Source organism: Colossoma macropomum, unplaced genomic scaffold (genome assembly GCF_904425465.1).
Source record: "Colossoma macropomum unplaced genomic scaffold, Colossoma_macropomum, whole genome shotgun sequence".
In the NCBI taxonomy this organism is placed as follows: Eukaryota; Metazoa; Chordata; class Actinopteri; order Characiformes; family Serrasalmidae; genus Colossoma; species Colossoma macropomum.
This window is the reverse complement of record NW_023494793.1, coordinates 32,537,947-32,558,438: the sequence shown is the minus strand read 5'-3', so window position 1 is coordinate 32,558,438 and position 20,492 is coordinate 32,537,947. Positions and strand designations below refer to the sequence as shown.

Sequence of the window (20,492 nt, the reverse complement as noted above, 5' to 3'; positions counted from 1 at the left end):
TTGCTTATCGACTTCTCTGTGCATGAAGATGGCAGCTCCTTCTCATTCTGCATCATGGTATATGCTTTTTGTTTTATAATTATTGATGTTCCTCAGGGGTCATCATTTCTGGTTCTGGAGAACAAGAGTTTAGCACAGTTTGGTGACTTCCCTGCTCTAACCTATGAGTTTAAATTAGGCTTGTTTGAGGAGGGAAATCAGCGTGCTGCACACTGGCCTCCAGAACCCGAACTGGTCCAGATTTGTATTTAGCTGACAGCTCTCTGACCCAAAATAGGTTATTGCATGTTGGTTTTAACAGTATTTCCAATGGGTTTTTGTGTGTGTGGAGCAGTACCCTACGGAGGAGGACATGATCGAGTGGGCGAAGAGGGAGAGTGAGCGAGAGGAGAGGGAGCGTTTGGCACGGCTCACGCAGCAGGAGCAAGAGGATTTGGAGCTGGCCATTGCCCTCAGCAAGTCCGAGCTCTCCTGATCTCAGCTGGACCCGACACACAACCACTGAGGTGGAGGAGGGACGAGGGACAAAGAGCCGAATTTACGGGTGCTGGGACGTGCTGTTGACACCACCATTCTTAGCAGAAAACTTGTCAGTCTTTCCATCTTCAGTCCCAGCTTTGTCCATGTAGCCAGTGACTACTCCTACAGCAGCATCGGTTGAGACAGAGTTTGGGCCTTAGGGGAGAAATGGTAAAAAGGTAAAGGACGAGAACCCTCAGTGCTTGACTTTGAGGCGTTCTTTGTGCGCTTTTAAGGTCAGATTAAATGGCTGCCCATTAACTCATTCATCAAATCCACAGCATGATGAACTGTCACTGGCACATTAACACACAACTCCCTCTGCACATTGCACTGGGTTATGTAACTTGAGTTCAAGCTAAATGTATGAAAATATTGGAAAGACTTGACATTTACTAAGTCTGACATCTTAATCTGAAAAGCCCAGTCTTTCTAACTGAAGGGTTATATTTTGCAATGTGAATAATGATGAAAGTGATCGTTCTGGAGGTAAACTCTGCTATGAGGTTGGAAGAAAAGATTGTCAGATAAAAGTGCCCCATCATACATGGAACATTTGTGGTAACTTGAAGAATTGGATTATTTTCCACAGTATTAATGGAGAATGCATTTAGTTTGAGCCCTGATTTAGTTTAGATTACAACTCATCTTGTCAAAGCTGCATGTTAAAATGCACAGAAGTATATTTTTTGGGGGGCCGACCTAAAATATGATTAAACTCCTTCCATCAGAGGTTCCCACTGATTAGTCTGTTGAAAAAGCCTTTAGGATTCAATTTTGGCCCGCTGTAAGTGTCCTTCGAAACCTAATCAGAGCATTTTGACAGCTAAACTACTCATCTTTGGGACTGATCATTGGTTTCCAAACAACTTTTACACTATTCCAAGCTTCTTGTTCCCTCACATAAGTGATTTTGAAAGTCTGTTTGAAGATCTTGTATGACAGCTGAAATAACAATTTATACATATTTGTGGGAATGTAATTGTACAGTATATACTATATAATAATTGTTTGCCTGTAACCTTGTAATTCAGTATATTCATATCTTGCACTTGTAATCTGTTTTAGAAAAAAATAATATCTTGGTGAAATGCAGAACAATACACTATCGTTAGCGGTAGTAGGCCTTGAAAACAATGAACTGATCTTAACTCATTTTCACTTGAAAAGAACCTTTTCAGTAAGAGTAAAAGTGTATTTAGTTCTGATATCTGGAGGAACCAAGAAACACCCAGGAAGTTCTTTTAAGGAGTGCCTCTCACCTAGGCTCTATGTGTTCTTAAGCTGTGAAATGCTGACTGTAGGAAGCTTTTGAACCTCTAAGACAAATTATGTGGGGTTTCCATCTGAGGCAAGAGAGGATGAAAGGGAAAAGAATTCAAAATTTCTGCGTAATTTAATTGTTGATGTAAGTAAGTCATTCGGAGTGGTTTGATGTGAAATGGTTCACTTTAGAGAAACTTACTTACTGATTTCTTTGCAGGGGTGGTGATAGGAACCAGGGGTCACCGATGTCTATGCCATTTTATTTGCAATTCAAAATGACCAGTGCAATAACTTTGTGATGTAGCTTTTAGAAGCATTAAAGCCTTCAGAAATCTGGTATCCACCACCACCACTGTGAACAGTTGACTTTCCGGCTTTCTCTAGATACATATCAAACTGCTGTGAATGACTTTGTTTTACATCTTAACCATTTAATTATGCAGAGACCCAGTAGACTTCAGCGTTGTTGCCACACTAAACATTTTCAAAACACTCAACAAGGTTTACTTATGTCCAAAATTACGATAACTTTGTGGTCACTGATTTTCAATTTTCCTGTAATTGGATATTCAAGAATTCTGAGTATGTAGCTTTTTTGTCTTTACCCATTTCAGTCGTCTGTGTGTACTAACTTCTGTAGGGTACCATTAACGGGGCACAGATAGATTGCGTAGTGCTTGTTTGCATTTCAAAGTGTCCGTTGTGCCTGAAGTTTGGGTTTGACCTCAAGGGCATTGTCTGCAAGTCTTAAATGACTGTGAGAAGCATCTACTGCCCTTTTTGGACATTGGATGCACTTTTGTCAGTCAGACTTTCCATGTGAAAGCATTAGGCATGATGATTAGTCAGTAAAGAGAAAGTGCTTTTTTTGGCCATGGATTTCTGACTTTTCAGATATTACAGGATTAAGAATGTCCTTTTTGACTTGAATATTTGCATTAGATTGATGATTTTAATGGTCAAAGTAAAAGGTGATTGAAAAAGCACAAGGGAATAGGCAGTCTATCAGATATTACTCGAACTGACCGTTTTCTGACCAATATAACTTTTGCCTTGCAGTTTATATTGATTTTTATGAGCATTATGAACATGGCATTTTACCCTGTAACCCAGACAAAAGTATTACATTAGACACCAGTTAGCACTCCTTACTATGTAAAGACTAGGGCTTGTCCTGTTTGTGACTGCTTCTATTTCTTAGCCTTGCTCATTGCTACAATTCTCTCTGTTTCTGTTAATCGTGTATGTATGTGTATGTATGTATGTATGTATGTATGAATTTATGTATGTATGTATAGGCCTCTAATTCTTCTGATTGAAAACCACTGATGTACTTGCTCTCTACAGGCTTTTAAAAACTGGCTCAATGTATTTTATTTTTTTAAATTTCTTTACAAATGTGTTCCTTTTAGTAGGGACAATTGTTTAAATATGTTAAGTAACATGTAATTAAATCTAAAGAATAAATATGAATCTTCTAAGTGATTTTTATTGATGATGTTCACTGCTGAAGTGTTCTTTAATCAGTGGTACCTATCAGAATTTACCAGTCACTCTTTAGTCTGGCAGAACGCACCCAACAAAGGTCAAAACATTCGCTTTGAACCCTAATATATTAGTAAAGATAAAACTATGTCATCAGAATACATTAACAATACATATTGATACAGCAGATGGGAAAATTCTGCTGTTGTAATTTGTCATCTGATGAGAGCCATAATAATATTGAGAATTTGTGAATTTTTCATGAAATATAGTAACAGTGAGGGGAACGTGAGTTAAATACAAATTACAACAGCAGAGTTTTCCCATCTTCTTTATCAATATGTATTGTTAATGTATTCTGAAAACATTAGTTTTTATTAATGGTGATGGAATACTTCACTTAATACATTTAGGACAGTGTATTCAGTGTTGAGCAATATTATGCTGTACATAACATACTGTTTAAGCCTTAATTATATGCAAAACCTAATGATCCGCTCTCCTATGAGAGACACTGAAACTGAGATAGAAGAAGAAAAGAGGGATATAAGTTCATTTATTAATTTATATGCGTGTTTCTTCTACTCTGACCATTTTTCGATGTTGTCAATATATGAAATGTGAAACTTTTTCATTTCCAAATCTGGTCTGCTAAGCGGAGAGAGGGTGGGGGGCAACATCAGGGAGCTAAAGCTTACATTCAGCAATTCAAATGTACTCTTGTAATAAAAAACACCTGCATTTCTATGTTGGGTTTAGAACCAATTAAACTGTAATGATCTGACAGCTTTTTGGCAACTCAGCTATGTACTCTTCTCAGCAACCACCCCAAAATTATCTTGCATGATGTCAAATAATGGAGGGGTCATTAAACCACTCTGAATGACTTTATTTACATTTTAAACCATTAAATTATGCAAAACCTAGGAAAAAACTTTTGAAAAATCATGGAATTTCCCTTTAAGCTGTAGAGGTTTATTTAGCTAAGATGGACTTTGCTAAACCATACAGGTTTATTTAGTTCTTGTGCTGGACTGTGTTTAACTGTGAAGTTTAGCTGGCCTATGTGAAATTGTACAGGTTTAGCTGATTTGCTGGACTCTGTTAAGCTAACAGGCTTATTTAGTTCAGTGTGGCTATGTGAGGCTTAGCATGACTTAAACTGCACAGGTTTATTCAGTGGTTGCGCTGTACTGTGATATACTGTGAAGTTTATCTTGACTAACTTAAGCAATGTGCTGGACTGTTAAAGGGCCCACATCATAGAAAAACAAACTTTCATAGCTTTGCTTTGAAATACAAAAGGATTTGATGTAGTCTGAAAACAATTCTGTAGTACAAATGTACCTTTCACTACCCAGTCCTCATATGAAAACTAAACTGGAAGAAAATGCTTTAAATTCCCTGTTTTTGTAAAGTCACAAAAACGTTTACACACTTGCATATATTCTTTTCGTCCTACAGAATGTTAGCTATGCCCATTAACGTACCAGTTCTACAGAGCCTGCGCTGCATACAGGGCAGCCAACAAGATCAGAGGCACAGTAACAAGAATGGCTTGTTTCATTCAAAGGGACAAAGAGAAATTGGAAACGATCTTGTAAAATAAATTGTGACTGTTTTGGGTATATAAAACTACACAAATGACATAAGTGGACATTAAGTGGAACCTGGTGAACAATAAAAAAAGATGTGGGTCCTTTAAGCTGGCTCATGTAGTTCATCTTGATTATAGAAAACCGTACAGGCTTGCTTGCTTTATCTACTGTACTATGTTAAAGGGGCATTATGGCCTAAAATTAATTGTCATGCAGTATTCTGTACTGCAGAATTATGTCCCTAATAATAATAAGAGAATTTCCCGATTTTCTATCCTTTTCATGCTTCAGCAATGTTGTCTCTCTGCTATGCCAGTGATACAACCATTGAGTATCCCTGTGGTGTCAACCAATCCAGACTGTTAGCCTAGCCACTGATGACAACCGAGCTAGCCTTAGTGTAACTCAGGGGTGTCCAATATTTTTGTCGTTTGAGTAAGCCATTCCCAACATTGCCATGATAATTTTAAGACAGTTACCACAGTTATAGTAGGGATGCAATAAGATATCTGGCTTTCTAGCAGCATTAGCTTTCTAGCTTCTGCATTCACCAGCTAATGAGAAAATAAATAGCCAGCTAGGTTAGCCCAGAGGAGTTTCTCTGACGTTCCATACACTTTCAGGATGCATCATCAGAAGGGGAGTTTTCTAGACTTCAAGCAGAAAAACTCACTTTAGAGGCTACTGCGGCGCCGCTGTAGGACCCAAGTAGGCATGTTTACAACAGATTTAGCGACCGATACTTTTTTTTCCGTTTCGTCAGTGTCCCTTTAAGCTAACTGACTGCTGTACTGTAAGTGCGTATGTTTAAGCTGAGCTGAATCTGGAGGACTTTAAGACCCGGCTGAGACGCGACGCTCCATTCCAGTGCCTGCTCACTGTGGGACAGGAGTCTCTCACCTCTCTGTTCAGGCTGCTCTCACTCAAACAGTGCGGTGGGAGCGAATGCCCGGCTATTCAGGGACCCCAGCCTCAGGATAATATCACGGCCCCCTTTCCCCTCTGGGATGAGCTTTTGGAGACGCAACAAAAAGAATGACACCAAAAAGTGAGTTCGCCGCCTTAACGTGCTTACAGAACTGCTTTAATTTGATTAGACACGGTGTGTGACAAGATACAGACTGATCATATAGACTGTATATTGTCAGGTCTAATAAAACAGATGATCAGGTGAAGCTCGCTGGGTTTGAGAGGCTGAGAAAACTCCGAGGCTTTTGTCTGGAATCCAGTGCTCTGGTTTACACTGAGAGCCTTTCAGTGGTTGTTTGCTGTGATTTCACTGATATCACTGTTGGTATTTTGAGGTGTCCCTGTAGGATAGCCACCTTATTCAGACACTTAAATTTGAAGAAAACGATTCAAAGATAAACTAGACAGAGTTTCTGACTGAACTTTAGGGGACATTTTGTCGCGTTTGAGACGCTTTGCTAAGGCGTACAGCTAAATCACACTTTAAAGCACTTGTCGTTATATATCTCTAGTAAAATATAAATGTATTCCTCGTAGCTTTGAATAAAGCCTATTTGTGGCTTAAAGTACCTCAGGCTCCACATAAATTCACTCCGCATTAAACACCTTAGATGTTACCCTGTCAACCTCTTCAACGAGGAAGTACAGGAGCTTCTACCCGTAGACAAAGTTGACAGACGACTCAATCACTTTCCGGACAGATTTCCTCATAGCTAACACAGTGCTTAGAAACGGTGAACATGTGACCAGACATCTTCATCTAAATGGGAAAAAAATACCTTCATCGTTATTGCCCTGTCATCGTGAACACTACTAGGTTTACCTTTGTGCAGTTTGAGAGAAGATGGCACTTAATGTCTAGTAAGACTATAGGGCTATTTTTTTCTCAAACTGACTTCTAGCATCACCAGTAGGCCTTACACAACCCAAGTTCTCTAAAAGTGCTCTGTTGGCCTCTTTAGAAAACCGAGGGCCATATTTACAACATTAGCATGTTCTGTTTTATTTCGCAGAAATAGGTTTAATTGAAATAAATGAACAGAAGGTGTTTGGAAAGGCACTTCTTCATCATTCCACTATGGGCTTCACAAGCTTCGTGAACTGGAGCCAATGCTACACAAGACCTCAAGCACCAAAATGAACTGTATGTAAGGTTTATAGGCTCCTGTATATTCATTCTATTCTGAAATTAAGGGTATTGACAGGGGACTTTACCCACCCTCTCCCTCCCCCTCCTCCCTTTTGCTGCAGTAGCCCCTACTCTTCTAGGAAGACTTCATACTAGATGTTGGAACATTGTTGTAAGATTTTTTTTGCATTCAGCCACAAGAGGGTTCACAAATTCACTTATTAGATGGGGTGTCTGGATACTTTTGGACATATAGTGTTTGTACATGTGGTATTATTTCCACACCTCCAGACTGGCACTTAAGTGCAACACCCAGCACCTTGACAGCTGTCATTTTAGATGATAAGTAATACTTGTGTTATTATAACTCCTCTTCGTTCAGTAAGAGATATGACTTGATTGGTCACTGGAAAAATTCCTGTCTAACATATCAATTATTCTCATGCCATTAATGTTTTTGTTATGTATTATTTTATTCTTGAAAATTGTTAATCAAGTCAAATCCAAAATGTTATTTGATGTTTTCCAGCATATAGTATTCTTGTAATTGATTTGTCAATAACTATCACTCCATATTTACATGAGTTCTGTAGGGTTCCTCACACTGAGATGGTTCAGGGCTAACAGTTTATTATTGCTTGTACCTCAGATTTGATTGACATGGTACTAATTGGGCATTCCACCATTTTTTTCTGAATAATTCTATTGTTGAGATATATACAAAGTCATTCTGAGTGGTTTCATGTGAAATGCTGAATTGTAGAGAGATCTACTGTTTCTGATTTCTCTATAGTGGTGGTGATAGGAAGCAGGGGTCGCGATGTCTGTGACACAGATATAACCATGTTATTTACTATCCAACATGACCCGCAAATCTACCATGTGTCTTCTGAGTTTTTATGTGTAATTTTGATAATGGTGAGAAATATTTATAAATAGTGATCAATGCGAGAACATAAGTTTTCTTTGGGGACTGTTTTATTTACAACATCCTGCATCTTCTCCCCTTCTCCCCTGAGTATGTTTAAAAAAAATTTAGGCCGAAGGCTCATCTCCCCTCTAAAACCGGTGGAATTCCCCTTTAACAGCAAAGGAGAACTTCTGACACAGTTCAAGCTGATGATCACTAATAATGAAATTTCTTACATTTTAAAATGGAATATGTAATTCACAGAAGCAAGGTTTACACATATTACAGGCACATCTATGATGTAAGTTTAAAAAACAGCATTGACACCTTTTAAATCTGTTTTTAGGAACACGATTGAAAAAGAAGAGGCACCAGACAGTCCTGCCTCCCCCATAAAGTCAGTCTGCACCACAAAAAAATATCATTTACTTTATCAGAAACATTTTTGGCCCTCAATACAAACCTTACACTGAAGGCGACAGCTTTCTAACTAGGTCATTTTGTTCTGCAGGTCACCAGTCATAGAGAGTGATGGGCTGGATCCTGTCATTACAGACTTCAGGTAAGAGACTACATTCTGCTTTCAGGCCTATCTATTAAAGGCAACACAAGAAGACATTCAGGGAACCATTTTACGGTTGAGCTGAATGAGAATGTTGACCTGTTCTGGGATTTTTCACTGTGGTTCGGAGGTGAGGTGGGGATATTGCATTACTCACAACAATGCTGTCCTTTCAGATGTTCCTTTGGCACTTTGCTCTAGCTTTGCCTTCGCTATGTCATCGATACCCTCTCCTCCCTCCTCCACTGTAGGTTACAATTGCCAGACAATAAAGATGACCTCAAAGACTCTGGATCATCGACATCGTAAGTTTTTGTTTTGTTATCTCCCGTTAACTCGTTGCCAAATTGGTTCCTAAAACGGGTCACAAATGCTTTTGTATTGGGTATTGGCCTCTGTGGACTGGGTTTGCTCAAGGCTTTCAATTATCTGATCCTAGCTGCTGTCATTTTGCAATTATCAATAATTAATTAGTGTTGATGTGGGACAATTTATGCCATCACTCTTGATCACACATCTCCTGCGTATTATTGCAGGCTGTTCTAACAGCTGTATGAGAATCAGTGGTATGGTTTGGTTCAAACTGACCTTGGCTGAGTCACTGTATTGTGACAGTATCTCTTGTTGTAAGGAGCTTATTGAACACAGGCAGAACAGGCAACATCCTGCTGTGTTTGTTTCTCAGTAATTCATTGAATATCTCCGACTTGCATTCACATTAGCTTCTGAAGCCACCCACGCACACACATGCTGAAGCTCTGTGGTTCCTAGTCTTATTCATTCTTGTATAATAATAGGAAGGATGATATTCTTCTAATGTCCCAGTCATTCTGAGACCTAGAGTGAATAAGCTAAGAATACTAATAGATTTTGCATATTGTATGTTCTGCTGTGCTGTGAGATAGGGCCGAATGTTTTTAGGATTGAATTGCAGTGAAAAAAAAAACTATTTTGAGCAAGGAAACATATGAACTGGAATACTCTTACTGTAGAATAATTGCTAACTTAGAACAACGTTAGAGTGGGCAGAGCCAAAGTTTCTTAATCTCTTAATATAACATTTTTCTTCTTTGACTAACTGAGTGAGTTATGAGTGCTTACTACATGTAAACATACATTTGGATGTCTTGTCAGATTTATGGTATGTTATAACCACAGCAGAGATATCTAAAGAAATGTTCACCACAACACTGATTGTGTTCATAAATCACCTGTTTGTAGTTGATTGCTTATCTTCACTTTTATTTGTATATCAGTATCTCCCCCAAGGTTTATTTGCAGTAAATCAAATCAAATCACCTGGAGTCCTAAGTTTATTTTTCAGTTATTAATTTCAAGATTCAGTAACTACTATAACTACAATTTGGTAGTTAAACTGATATGTACATTATGTACAGTTGTTTTGTAGTCAGAGATCACCCTGTTGTTCATAAAATTTGAATATAAAATGTTGTATCATATAGTGTGCCCACCCTTTGCCATTAATACAGCTGCCACTCTGCTCAGAAGACTTGCTTTCAGAAAATGGCAGCTATATTTTTTTCCATTCTTCCTCTAAACACCTCTAAAGTTCAGTCTTGGATGTTGGTTGCATTTTCTGCTTCTCATGATCCAAGTAGTCGCAAACACATTAAGTGATGTTGAGGTCTGGACTCTGGGGTGACCAGTCCACTATTCTGACAAAATCAGCAGATTATTTGTTTGATAAGTATGCCTTAATGTTCTTAGCAGTGTGCTTAGGGTCATTATCTTGCTGTAAATCTAATTTGTTCCCCATCAAATGTTTTCCAGAGGGTATTGCATGATGTTTTGAAATTTGTTTATACTATCATTCATTGTGCCTTCAATGAAAACAAATCACCAACTTCCACTATGCTTATCTGTTGGTCAATGGATGGTAGACATGGTTCAAAGAGTCTTTCATTGCTTCAGCAGTGAACATACTACCTTCTGTTACTTCCAAAGAGCTCAAATTTAGACTCATTGGTTTATGAAAACATAGTCCACATGTGTTTTAGTATTCTAGTGCAAATTTTCATCTTTTTTGGTTCTTTCCTTTTCTCAGTAACATCTTGACAGCTGCACATTCTTTCAGATCCGTAGTACTGAGTTGTCTTCCCACAGTGGAAGGATGAGCAGAAACACCTGTGGATTTTTTCAGATCTGAAGCAAAAGTAGAGCTTGATTCTTCTATCTCTCAAAGATGAAAGCTTTAAGTACTGTTTATCTGACAGTTTTGGTGGTCTACCAGGTCTTGCATGGTTGTGAGAAGTCCCACACTGTTACTATTTATTTGCTAAATTTAACACTAAAACATGAACAAAAATAAAACATAAAATGTGACGTTTTAAGCTTTCTGTTTTATTAATTCCCAATATGTTAAACTCAGCAATAAATGTGCAAAAATATTTGCAGAAAATGCCATATGTAAGTTTGTTCTATGTAGAGGACATGTTATTTTCACCTAAAAAATCAACAAAATTGTTTAACCCTTTGAGGTCCACGAATACGCCCGTGCGTCAAATTGAATGTTTTTAAATATGTTTCTCTATCTCTGGCATAATGCAGTGCAGAAATACTGTTGAAACATTTCCTGACTCTGTGGAGTCGCCCTTTCGATTCCATCTTATCACAAGACCGTACATGACTCACATCCAGAGTTATGAGGCTATAACATAATAATAACTAAAAATATTTATTTGTTCTTGTGTGCCTAAATAATAAATATACATTTGTTTTTGTAGCCTTTACAGGAAAAGCTGTTGAGGTAATGCTGACTGTGTCTCAGAAACTGTGATTGCAGTTCTCGCAGTTGTAAATAGCTGTTAGTCTTTAATTTCTTTTCATTCTGCACAATAATATTTGTGATGCAGTGGTGCTTTTGTAATTTTATATTTTGCTATTTGCCTAAAGGAGAGGTTAGTTAGATTTCTCTTTGCACTTAAAAGAAAGTCTGTACTTGCATCACATTCCGTCAGAGGCACAGTATTTTAAGAATAATTTATCACTTCTCATTATCATCATTGTGACACCCAACAGCTTTATCGAACATTGCATTTTATGACAGTATTGTACAGCCCTAGACCGTATATAGTAATATAATGATACAAATGTTATATGATTTTTTAATCTGTATCGTGCAGCTGTAATACACACAGAACTGAGGCTGGCTGTGTGATGCTGTACTTGTCATGCTGCTGCTGCTAGACTGCTGTTCTAAGAGCACATCACTGCAGTAGAGCCTCTCTATCTCTCTCTCTCTCTCTCTCGCTTGCTTCAGGCTACGTCATTGCCCCGCTTGTTCCGCAGCCCAAAGTTTAGTCTGTTTCTCCTGAGTCTTGTGACTTCCTGTTGCCAGGCCTCATTCACAGGCATGTCATTGTGATAAGGAGCTGCCCTTGTTACGCTGATGCAGTGGTCAGATTGTCACTTGACTCTTGTATATATCTATTGCTTTAGCTTTGTTTATTATTTGGCTGGAATCCTAAAAATAGGCCCCTCCTCTACTGCCGCACTAACCAATCAGAGTGCACCCTGCAGTGTGTAGGGTGAGTGTGATGCTGAGAGGGGGAGGGGCTTGAGAAGGAGAGCTTGTGAGGGGAGGAGAGGAGAGTGAATGTTTTCGTTCTCTATGTGTGATAGTCATCCCAGTCTTATTAAGCTCTGCGTTCTTCCTCCATTCTCCTCTCTTGGTGTGTGTGTGCGTGAGTGTGTGCGTGTCTGTGTGGGTGTGCTGTGTGTGTGCTGAAGCCAGAGGGAGTCTGCTGCTGAGAGGGGCCTGAGCTCACACTGTGAATTATTCTGCGTCTTCCCTCTGTCTCTCCCTCCCTGCTCAGCCTCACTTTCTGCCTTTTTGTTTTTAACTTATCTTCGCATCCTTTGCTGTGCCAGATGAAAATGTCAGAAGAGGCAGAAACTCTGGCAAACGGGTAAGAATGTGACACTGCTGATGGGACTCTTTGTATGTATGTGTGTGTGTGTGTGTGTGCGTGTGAGTGTGTGTGTGTGCATGCTGGTGTGTGTATGTGTACATCTGTTTTTGTACATTTTCAGGACAAAGTGTCCTCAAAACTAGAGACGAATAGGGCTAACCTACAATCTTGGGACCAGTAAATTGCTCATGACTTTCTAAAGCTTTTTACAGTGACCAAGTAGCTCATTGTTTAACCCTGAAAGGGTAAATAGATACATATTTTAGGTTTAGGGTTAGACGTAGAAACTAGAGGAGTAACAATGCATGGTGACATTGTGAAATGACAATGCAAAACTATTACTATGCATAATTAATGGCTATCCGATGAATTATGCCACTGAATGCAGTTGCATTGTTTGAACACCAAAGTTTGCACACTTTTTAAGAAATGGTTCTTTAAGAATGCTTTAGTTAAGACAGTGTTTCTATATAGAAACACTTAAATAACTATTTGAATGCATAAATGGTTCTTTATAGGGTTAAATGGTAGTTCTTTATGATAGGGAGCTAGTTCTATATTTAAGAACCGCTTTTAAAAATGATTCTATATAGCACCAAAAAAGGTTCCACTATTATTTCGAATCAAAGAACCCTTTTTCAGTGCTATATAGACCCCTTTTTGGTAAGACTTTAGCCCTGACATGTCTTGCTGATCTGTTGAAATGTCTATCTGCTGAAATCTAGCCTGTCTAGACCACGTTGCTTAGCTAAGACAGGATTACTACAAACCACTAGAATCTCTCACAGCTCAGTTGGTGGAAGATCATTTTCTCATTAAGAGCTCAATAAGTGTTTTTACATTCAGATTTGTTTAAACTATCATATGTCTAGAAGTATTGTTGCTAATTGTTTCCTATTGTTTGTAACAGGGCTGTTATGTTCATTTCAAGCAGAGGAACTAATAACATTAAAATGAAAAAATATAGTATCTTGGTGTTAAATAAACAGCAAGACTGGGCAGGTTTTGAAATGTTGTCTATGTATGTGTCCATTTGATATACTTTTTTAAGCTCCTATTATTGCCATGACACTCCAGATGTAAGTGAGCTAATGTACGGCCTAGAAACCATTGTTAAAGTGCAGAATACAGAGCACAGCTTTTGTAGTTTATGCACACCGTGTGCGTTTGTAAGTCCATGTCTGTATGTCTGTGTTTCTCTGTCAGCTTGCTTGTGTCAGTTGTTTGTTCCAGTAATGATCTTTAGTTGCTCCTTTGAGAGATCAGCATTTCAAAGCTGCTGACTTTCATGAATCCTTTTCACTGACGACCAGCTACACAGCCATGGCAGAGCAAAACTTTGAAGTGCGCATGTTCTGTCCTTCAGTCTCTCTTCAACATACGTTTTTTTCTGTGTACTCAGTGTAGTATGATGTTCTATCATTCACATGACCTGGATAAAATCACTCTTAGAGGGGCAATACTTCCTCTCTTTGATTCAGAAAGCCCACTGATGTATTGCAGACTCAGGGAAATATGGTAAAGGCATGATTGCAATTTTAACTAACCCATTTTTTTGTTTGTTTCTTTTGGTTGCTGAGTACAACCTTGTGAGTCACAATTGATTAATTCAATCAAAGTGCCGAGTGGTCATACTCTGCAAAAAAAAGATATTTTTCAAATGAAAGCATACATCATATCCGCATCATATGTATCCTGTCATAAGAATGTTATAAGTATAACTCATTTGTACTATTTGAATTTTACTCATATTATTAAGTGACATTATCTTAGTGCTCTTACTACCATCAGTCATTATTTATTCCACTGCAATAAGGTAATTACACTTATACTCTGATTTTTTTTATTTAAATGTATTTATTTATCTATTCATTTATTGAATGTTTCGGTCATTTAGATGTAAACAAAGTCATTCGTCATTTAGTTCATGTGAAATGGTTTGTAGAGGAACATTGCTGAAGAACTTACTGACCAATTCCTTTAAAGAGTTGCTAAGAGGAACCAGAGGTGGCAATGTCTGCAGTGGAAATATAGCCAATTTTTTACTATTCAAATTGAACTGTGAACATACATGTGTCTTTTGAGTTTTATATGTTGATAACGGTAAAATAGTGGTAAATCTGAAAAAAGTTTTCTTTGGGTATAATTTTGTCTTACAGCACCCTACATGTACCTCTCCACCATGAATTAACTTTAAAAATATGTTTTTGGTAAAAAAATTTCTGTAAAACTATAATAAAACAACATCCCAGGCATCACCCAGTGTATTTCTATATGGTTCTATATAGCACCAGAAAGGGTTCTGCTGTTGTTATCGTTGTCAAGCTTGTAACAATAGAAGAACACTTTTTGGTGCAATATAGGACCATTTTTTAAAAGTTTCTATGTAGAACCATATACAACACATTCTCCCCTCAATCTGAAGAACAGTTTCACCATGCAAAGAACCATTTAAGCATGAAATGGTGCTATATGAATGCATAGTTCTAAATTGAACCATTGCTTGACTAATGAATCTATGAAGTACCAACTTTTTTTAAGTGTGTAGGATTCCTCTTTAAAATGCTTTTACTTGGCTGCATGCCATTTTTTGCAGTATAAATACTCTCAACCTAAAGATTTGAAGTAGTTTATGATCATATGCATGTGTTTATATGCACTAAGATAAAAGTCAGTGCACTGTTTAAAAAAGGTGAGGTAATATATCTGTTAGCTGTTCCTTCTTCAGTTGTATGTTGCCTCTCTATAAAACTTCAGTGCCCAGATCCTCCCATGAGCTCTGTTGGAGGAGTTGGAGGGGAAGCGGCATTCAGGCAGTGGCGAAAGTCAACAGCCTGCAAGTCAGCCACCAGCCATTAAACATGTTGAGAAATTAACAGCCATATTGACCTCTCTTCCTATAGGGCTGGTTACCGCCTGAGCCGTTAAAAGTGTTGTAATGAGTAGAGCAGAGTATAGCACAAAGGCTGCCGTTGTCCTTCAGCTGGAATGGAAAGACATGGCTTTTATTTAGTCACCCCTGCTGCTTCCATTTGTCCACTTCTATTGTCCTCTTACATGCCATGCAATCCTCCATCCCTCTGTCCATAGTGAAGATTCATAGGGTGTTATTATTCCATGGACGTTGTGTAGATAGTGTACTGTATGCATTCTTGTTGGCTGTTATTGGATTATGCGGCGCATTACAGCCCATTAGTGGCAAACTTGTGGTGACTCCCATTATCAATTTCAGCTCAGCGTGCAAAGTGATTTACAGATGGATTTGGAATTTAGAGCAAGAGTTTTCAGTTTCCTTCTGGCAGTTTCCCTGCATCACACAGTTTTGTGCTTTCATATACCAACATGCTTTCCTTTGCACATGATTCATTTCGTGAAGAGCTCAGTAATTAGCAGATCCTTTATAAGTTTGCAAGTCACTCCATTATTGTGTACTTTAATGCTTAATCTCGCAAACTTCTAAGGACCCCTGTGTGTTCAGACTCATAACTATGTCACATGTATATCAGTTTTACAGGCGTTATTAAAACATTTATAGTAGTCAGTTAAATCCTGGCCCACACTATATACGTAATAGTAGTGCTGATTTTTAAGGGGATTTGCCCCTCCCAACAATCACAAACAGTGTCCCAACAGCTGAGTAGGAGAAAAGAAAAGAGAGCTGAGCTGAATAAAAGGATAGCATTTTATATTTATTCAAATTCAGCCCTATAACACTAATTTCTATTAGTGCTTATGCAGGAATTGTGGGACCGCAAAGCATTCTGAACCAATGAAAATGCTCTGTATTAGCTTGACCACACATACAGCATGTAGCTCTTGTGCTTGGTGGCTAGCTAGAGGACTACAGACTTGGGGGGTTAACAAAACCCATTGCTAACATTAAACATTACAAATGCCAGTAAACATGCCAGTATGACATGTATCAGCAAGGGCAAGCCGGTTAACATGGTGTCTTAAAAAAAAACGTGTTCTACATAATGTATTCCTGTTAAACAGTGTCATAAAACACAGAATCACAGGATATTGCGTGTGCTAATGAGCTGAAAGCGAAGGTGCAGTGTAAGGGTTTACAGTTGGCAGGCCCTGGCCATTTGGGGGGTTAATAAAGCATAAATGGGGACTTGTGCATAAATGGGGTCTTCTTTAATAGCGGTGAATGCTACAATATTCTCAGCCACGCACATCACTCTTAAGGAATCTTTTGATATTTGGTAAAATCTTTTCTATTAAGCACTGGCAAAAGCTATAATATACCTATAAGCACTCTACTAGATACTCATCTGATCTAGTCTAGTTGATTGGTATAGTGGCTGATGTCCATGTCCTCCACATGACAGACTGAGGTTTGATTCCCCACCCAAGTGCTTTGGGCAAACTCACTACATTCTCATACCTCTGTAACATGCTTAATCTGTAAGCTGCTCTGAATAGGAGTGTCTGCCAAATGCATAAATGTAAATGATTGCCTTTTTGATATTATGTTCTTCATCCAATCTGCTCAAATTCAGCATGAATAAATGCTCACTACTGAAGCAAACAGGCTCTATCTAGCAAACAGTCAACAGTATCTTACCTGTTTTTTGGTAGAATGTACTTCATTCAGACATCATTATACTGTACAATACAAACACTCCACAGGGCTGCTACCCAATACTGTTCTTTCCACACACTCTTATGCACTGTCCTACTTATACGCACATACTTGAACATTTCTAGACCTGACTCTGCAGCACCCCTCTGCTCTAGTGAATCTGAAGGTTGTTTCAGTCTCCTTGTCCTTATAATAAAATGAGGAGCAGCAGGGATGTTCTGAGGCACACAACACACACACATACTCATGACTTGGATTTCAAAGGATCTGAGACTTTAAGTCTCCAGTGTGCTTAAGCTGCAGTAGATGGTCTGACAAAGTATTTTAGTCAATTAGTTAATTTTTTTCTGACCTCCGCACTGTAGAAGTGGATCATATGAGGTTTCTGATGTATAGGAATGACCCCTCATTTACAGAAGGTGCTGTACATTTAACACTTTCCAGTAATCATCCTAGTTCTGATCCCAACTGTTTGTATCCCTGAGCACTGTAATCTCGTGTAACCTAATATGCTATGTGAAACGATGTAATGTTCTTTCCGCTTACGTCAAGATATCTTTACTCCAGTTTATGACATTAATGATATCATGATCATAGTTCCTCTTGTATCTGTCTCTTCAATCTGTATGTGTTCTGTGTTTCACAGGTCAGAAAAATCTGACTTGTCGGTGGCTCTGGAGGACTGCATGGCAGTGCTGGATTTGTTCCTGCGAAATGACTTTGAGGAAGCTTTGTCCAGACTCAGGAGCAGGTGAGCATGAGTGTGTGTTGTGTGCTGTGTCTAAGTGGGTCTTTTATACAATTACGTTCTATGATATGTGTGATCAGTTGAGGTGCTTTTCTCGGCATAATGAAGGTAGCAGAAATACCCTGTTAATGTGATAAATTATTGATGCCACTAATTTTTTTAGCACAGTTAATGAATGCCTTGCCCTAGTTTGACCTCGTAGTTCCACCCTGAATTCCAGCTGCTTGTGTGCTGTATGTTGCTGTGACTCTGCGACTGTAGCCCTCATATTTAAATATAGCTAGTGGCAATGTTCCTTTGATGGCTCCCTTGATAAAACCAAAGTAGTCTCCAACTACTGCAGGTTAGAATTTGTTTATCACCAAAGCATGTTGAGTCTGAACTATCATTCACAAGCAAAACACACATCTGATGCTGATACCGTTAATCAGCAGAGTCTGACGAGGAACTGTTGATAAATCAACAAGCAGCAAACTAACAAAAGCAACAGCAAAGTGGAAAGCTCCAGTCCTACTTAAAACAAGACGGTATGAGAGCGAGAGGCTACAACTGTAGAGCTGTTGGAACATGCAGCCACCGTTGTCTCTTATAGGGTCAAATTTGAGCAAATAAGACAATAATCACAAATAAGTACACAAAAAACGCTTGACAGCCCTAAGTAGGTTAAACATGTAGTGTGGTTATACTTGACCTCAGAACAGGAAATCTTTGGAATTGAAAGGAGTGCATTTGTATCTATTTCCAGTACCTCCCAACAGTCGTTCTTCCTCAAAAAGCTCTTTCTCCTCTGAAACTGTTAAGTGCTTCTAGGATTGTTGCTGACTTGAACTGCCACTGACCACCAATCACAGCTGACCACAGCTGACCACCCACATGACCTAAAAACCTAACGCAGCAAATCTCACAACAGCAAGAGCATGCTGAAGTAGCAGGTGTACATTTCTGAGAGGTAGAGATGGTACGATACAATTTATTCTGCAAAACTGATATTGAAACTTATATACTTACCAATGCTGATCCAATATTTTGTCTTTAAAATGAGCTATTTTTAATTGAAGCACTTCACTTAAGAGGAGTCCCTAAAAGTAGAATATCATGTCTAAACTATTTAAAACTCACAGAAAGAAATACAAACCTAACAACTTGACATGTGAGTTTGTGCTATTTCTGGAAGATTTAGTACAGGATCGGATCAAATTAATTATTTTTTTTTCCTGATGTCTAATCCAGCATTTTCTGCGGGTATCAGCTTGATACCGAAACCTGGTATTGGATCATTGCCGTCTCTAGTGAGATGGCATATATGCATATATAATACTAGCAATGCATTAAGGTGGTGATTGCCAGAGAGGATGACTTCTGCAGGTTTCCAAATGATGTTATCGCTTAGAGAAATCAAGCCATATGTGTGGAATCATGCTGCCTTCAACGCTCTCGTCAGATGGTGCTGTTTCTCAATTATGAAGTCATAATTACATAATTACAGCTTTGTGATTAAAACATGCTAGTTAGCTAGCCTCACCATTTTTGGAATCTTCTTAACATTTTTCCTCAGTGTAAAATTATACAGTATTGTGCAGAAGTCAGAAGGGTCAAAAGAGTGTTTAAGCCTTGTTTAAGTTATTTCTTTTACAGTGTCAGAAAAAAAACAAAAAGAAAACTATACATAAAAAATTACACAGAAGCCGTGGCAACTATATAATATAAAAATTTCAATATTTGAAATTTGTGTCCACTTTTGCCCTCATTACAGCTTCCATTCTTTTTTACATTTATTTTTTTTACTTTCATTTTTCACTCAGAGTTCAGAAGTTAGTTGCATTTTCTGCTTCTCATGATCCAAGTAATCTCAAACATATTCAGTCATGTTGACATCTGGACTCTGGGGTGGTCAGTCCACTGTTGTGAGAACACCAGCAGCTTCTTTTCTCAGAAATGGAATCCTGACAGATACCCATCCTTTCAGACTCATAGTGTCGAGTTGTCTTCTCACAGTAGAAGGATGGACAGAAATACGAATGTTTTTTAGATCTGATGGTGACAGTTTTGGTGGTCTGCCAGATCTTGCATGGTGGTTAGTAGTTCCATTTTCTCTTACTTAAAATGTTTTTTTTTTCGAACTCCAGTTTCGAAAAGTCCTGTTTTTCACTTATTTTCTTTTGACGTTGCTCTTCCTGATGAAGGGTGGTCTCTGTGACTGCTCTGCACAGCACTGTACGTAATGCAACCAATTCTTACAGATATTTAGGAAATGTCCAGGGACTAATCGATGACTTCCAAAAGTAAGTGCATTCATAAAAATAGATAAAGATAATTGGCAGTTTACACTTTCCTCTGTCAAAATGAAAGAGTAAAGGTTAGCAGCAAGTCAAAAACTTGGATATCAAAATTGTTTCCCTCTTGTGAATATGACTTGAAGAGATCTTCATATGCAACTTTTCAGGTACTTAAATTTACAGTACTTCCTACAGCAGATGAAGGCAACATTAGTCCTTCCGTTCATTGAAGTGGGGTGGGTTTTCCCTGGGAATCAACCACCCACAAATATGTGACAAACTGTGGTTTAACACCTTCTTCCTTCAGTAGTGAAACTGTGCCAAACCCAGACTTCGCTGCAGAATTCTTGATGGCTTGGACTACCTGGGTGCATATTGCTCAGTTACATTTAGTCAGGATTAGACAGAGGATTTTGAAATACTTAAGATTTTTGGGAAAAAACCGTTCCATACACCACATTGGCTCATCGGCTGTACTGTCACAGCTGCATGTGGACAGAGGGGAGA

The 20,492-nt window shown here is 38.4% G+C and overlaps 2 protein-coding genes across 4 annotated transcripts in view; both read left to right on the top strand.

The window, feature by feature from the left end:
- The window catches only part of eps15 (epidermal growth factor receptor pathway substrate 15), a 37,414-nt gene extending 34,139 nt beyond the window's left edge, over nt 1–3,275 (top strand). For both annotated transcript variants that reach the window (XM_036579210.1, XM_036579209.1), the window contains exon 25: nt 335–3,275. In XM_036579210.1, the coding sequence (XP_036435103.1) occupies nt 335–475 (141 nt within the window). In that variant the 3' untranslated portion in view covers nt 476–3,275. The remainder of the gene's footprint in view (nt 1–334) is intronic.
- Nucleotides 3,276–5,747: 2,472 nt separating this feature from the next.
- The window catches only part of ttc39a (tetratricopeptide repeat domain 39A), a 39,578-nt gene continuing 24,833 nt past the window's right edge, over nt 5,748–20,492 (top strand). The window contains exons 1-5 of one of the 2 annotated variants that reach the window (XM_036579206.1): nt 5,748–5,916; nt 8,223–8,273; nt 8,388–8,438; nt 8,690–8,743; nt 17,608–17,712. In XM_036579206.1, the coding sequence (XP_036435099.1) occupies nt 5,876–5,916; nt 8,223–8,273; nt 8,388–8,438; nt 8,690–8,743; nt 17,608–17,712 (302 nt within the window). In that variant the 5' untranslated portion in view covers nt 5,748–5,875. Of the gene's footprint in view, nt 5,917–8,222; nt 8,274–8,387; nt 8,439–8,689; nt 8,744–12,046; nt 12,368–17,607; nt 17,713–20,492 lie in introns of those variants that run through there. The other variant, XM_036579207.1, reaches the window with a different exon arrangement.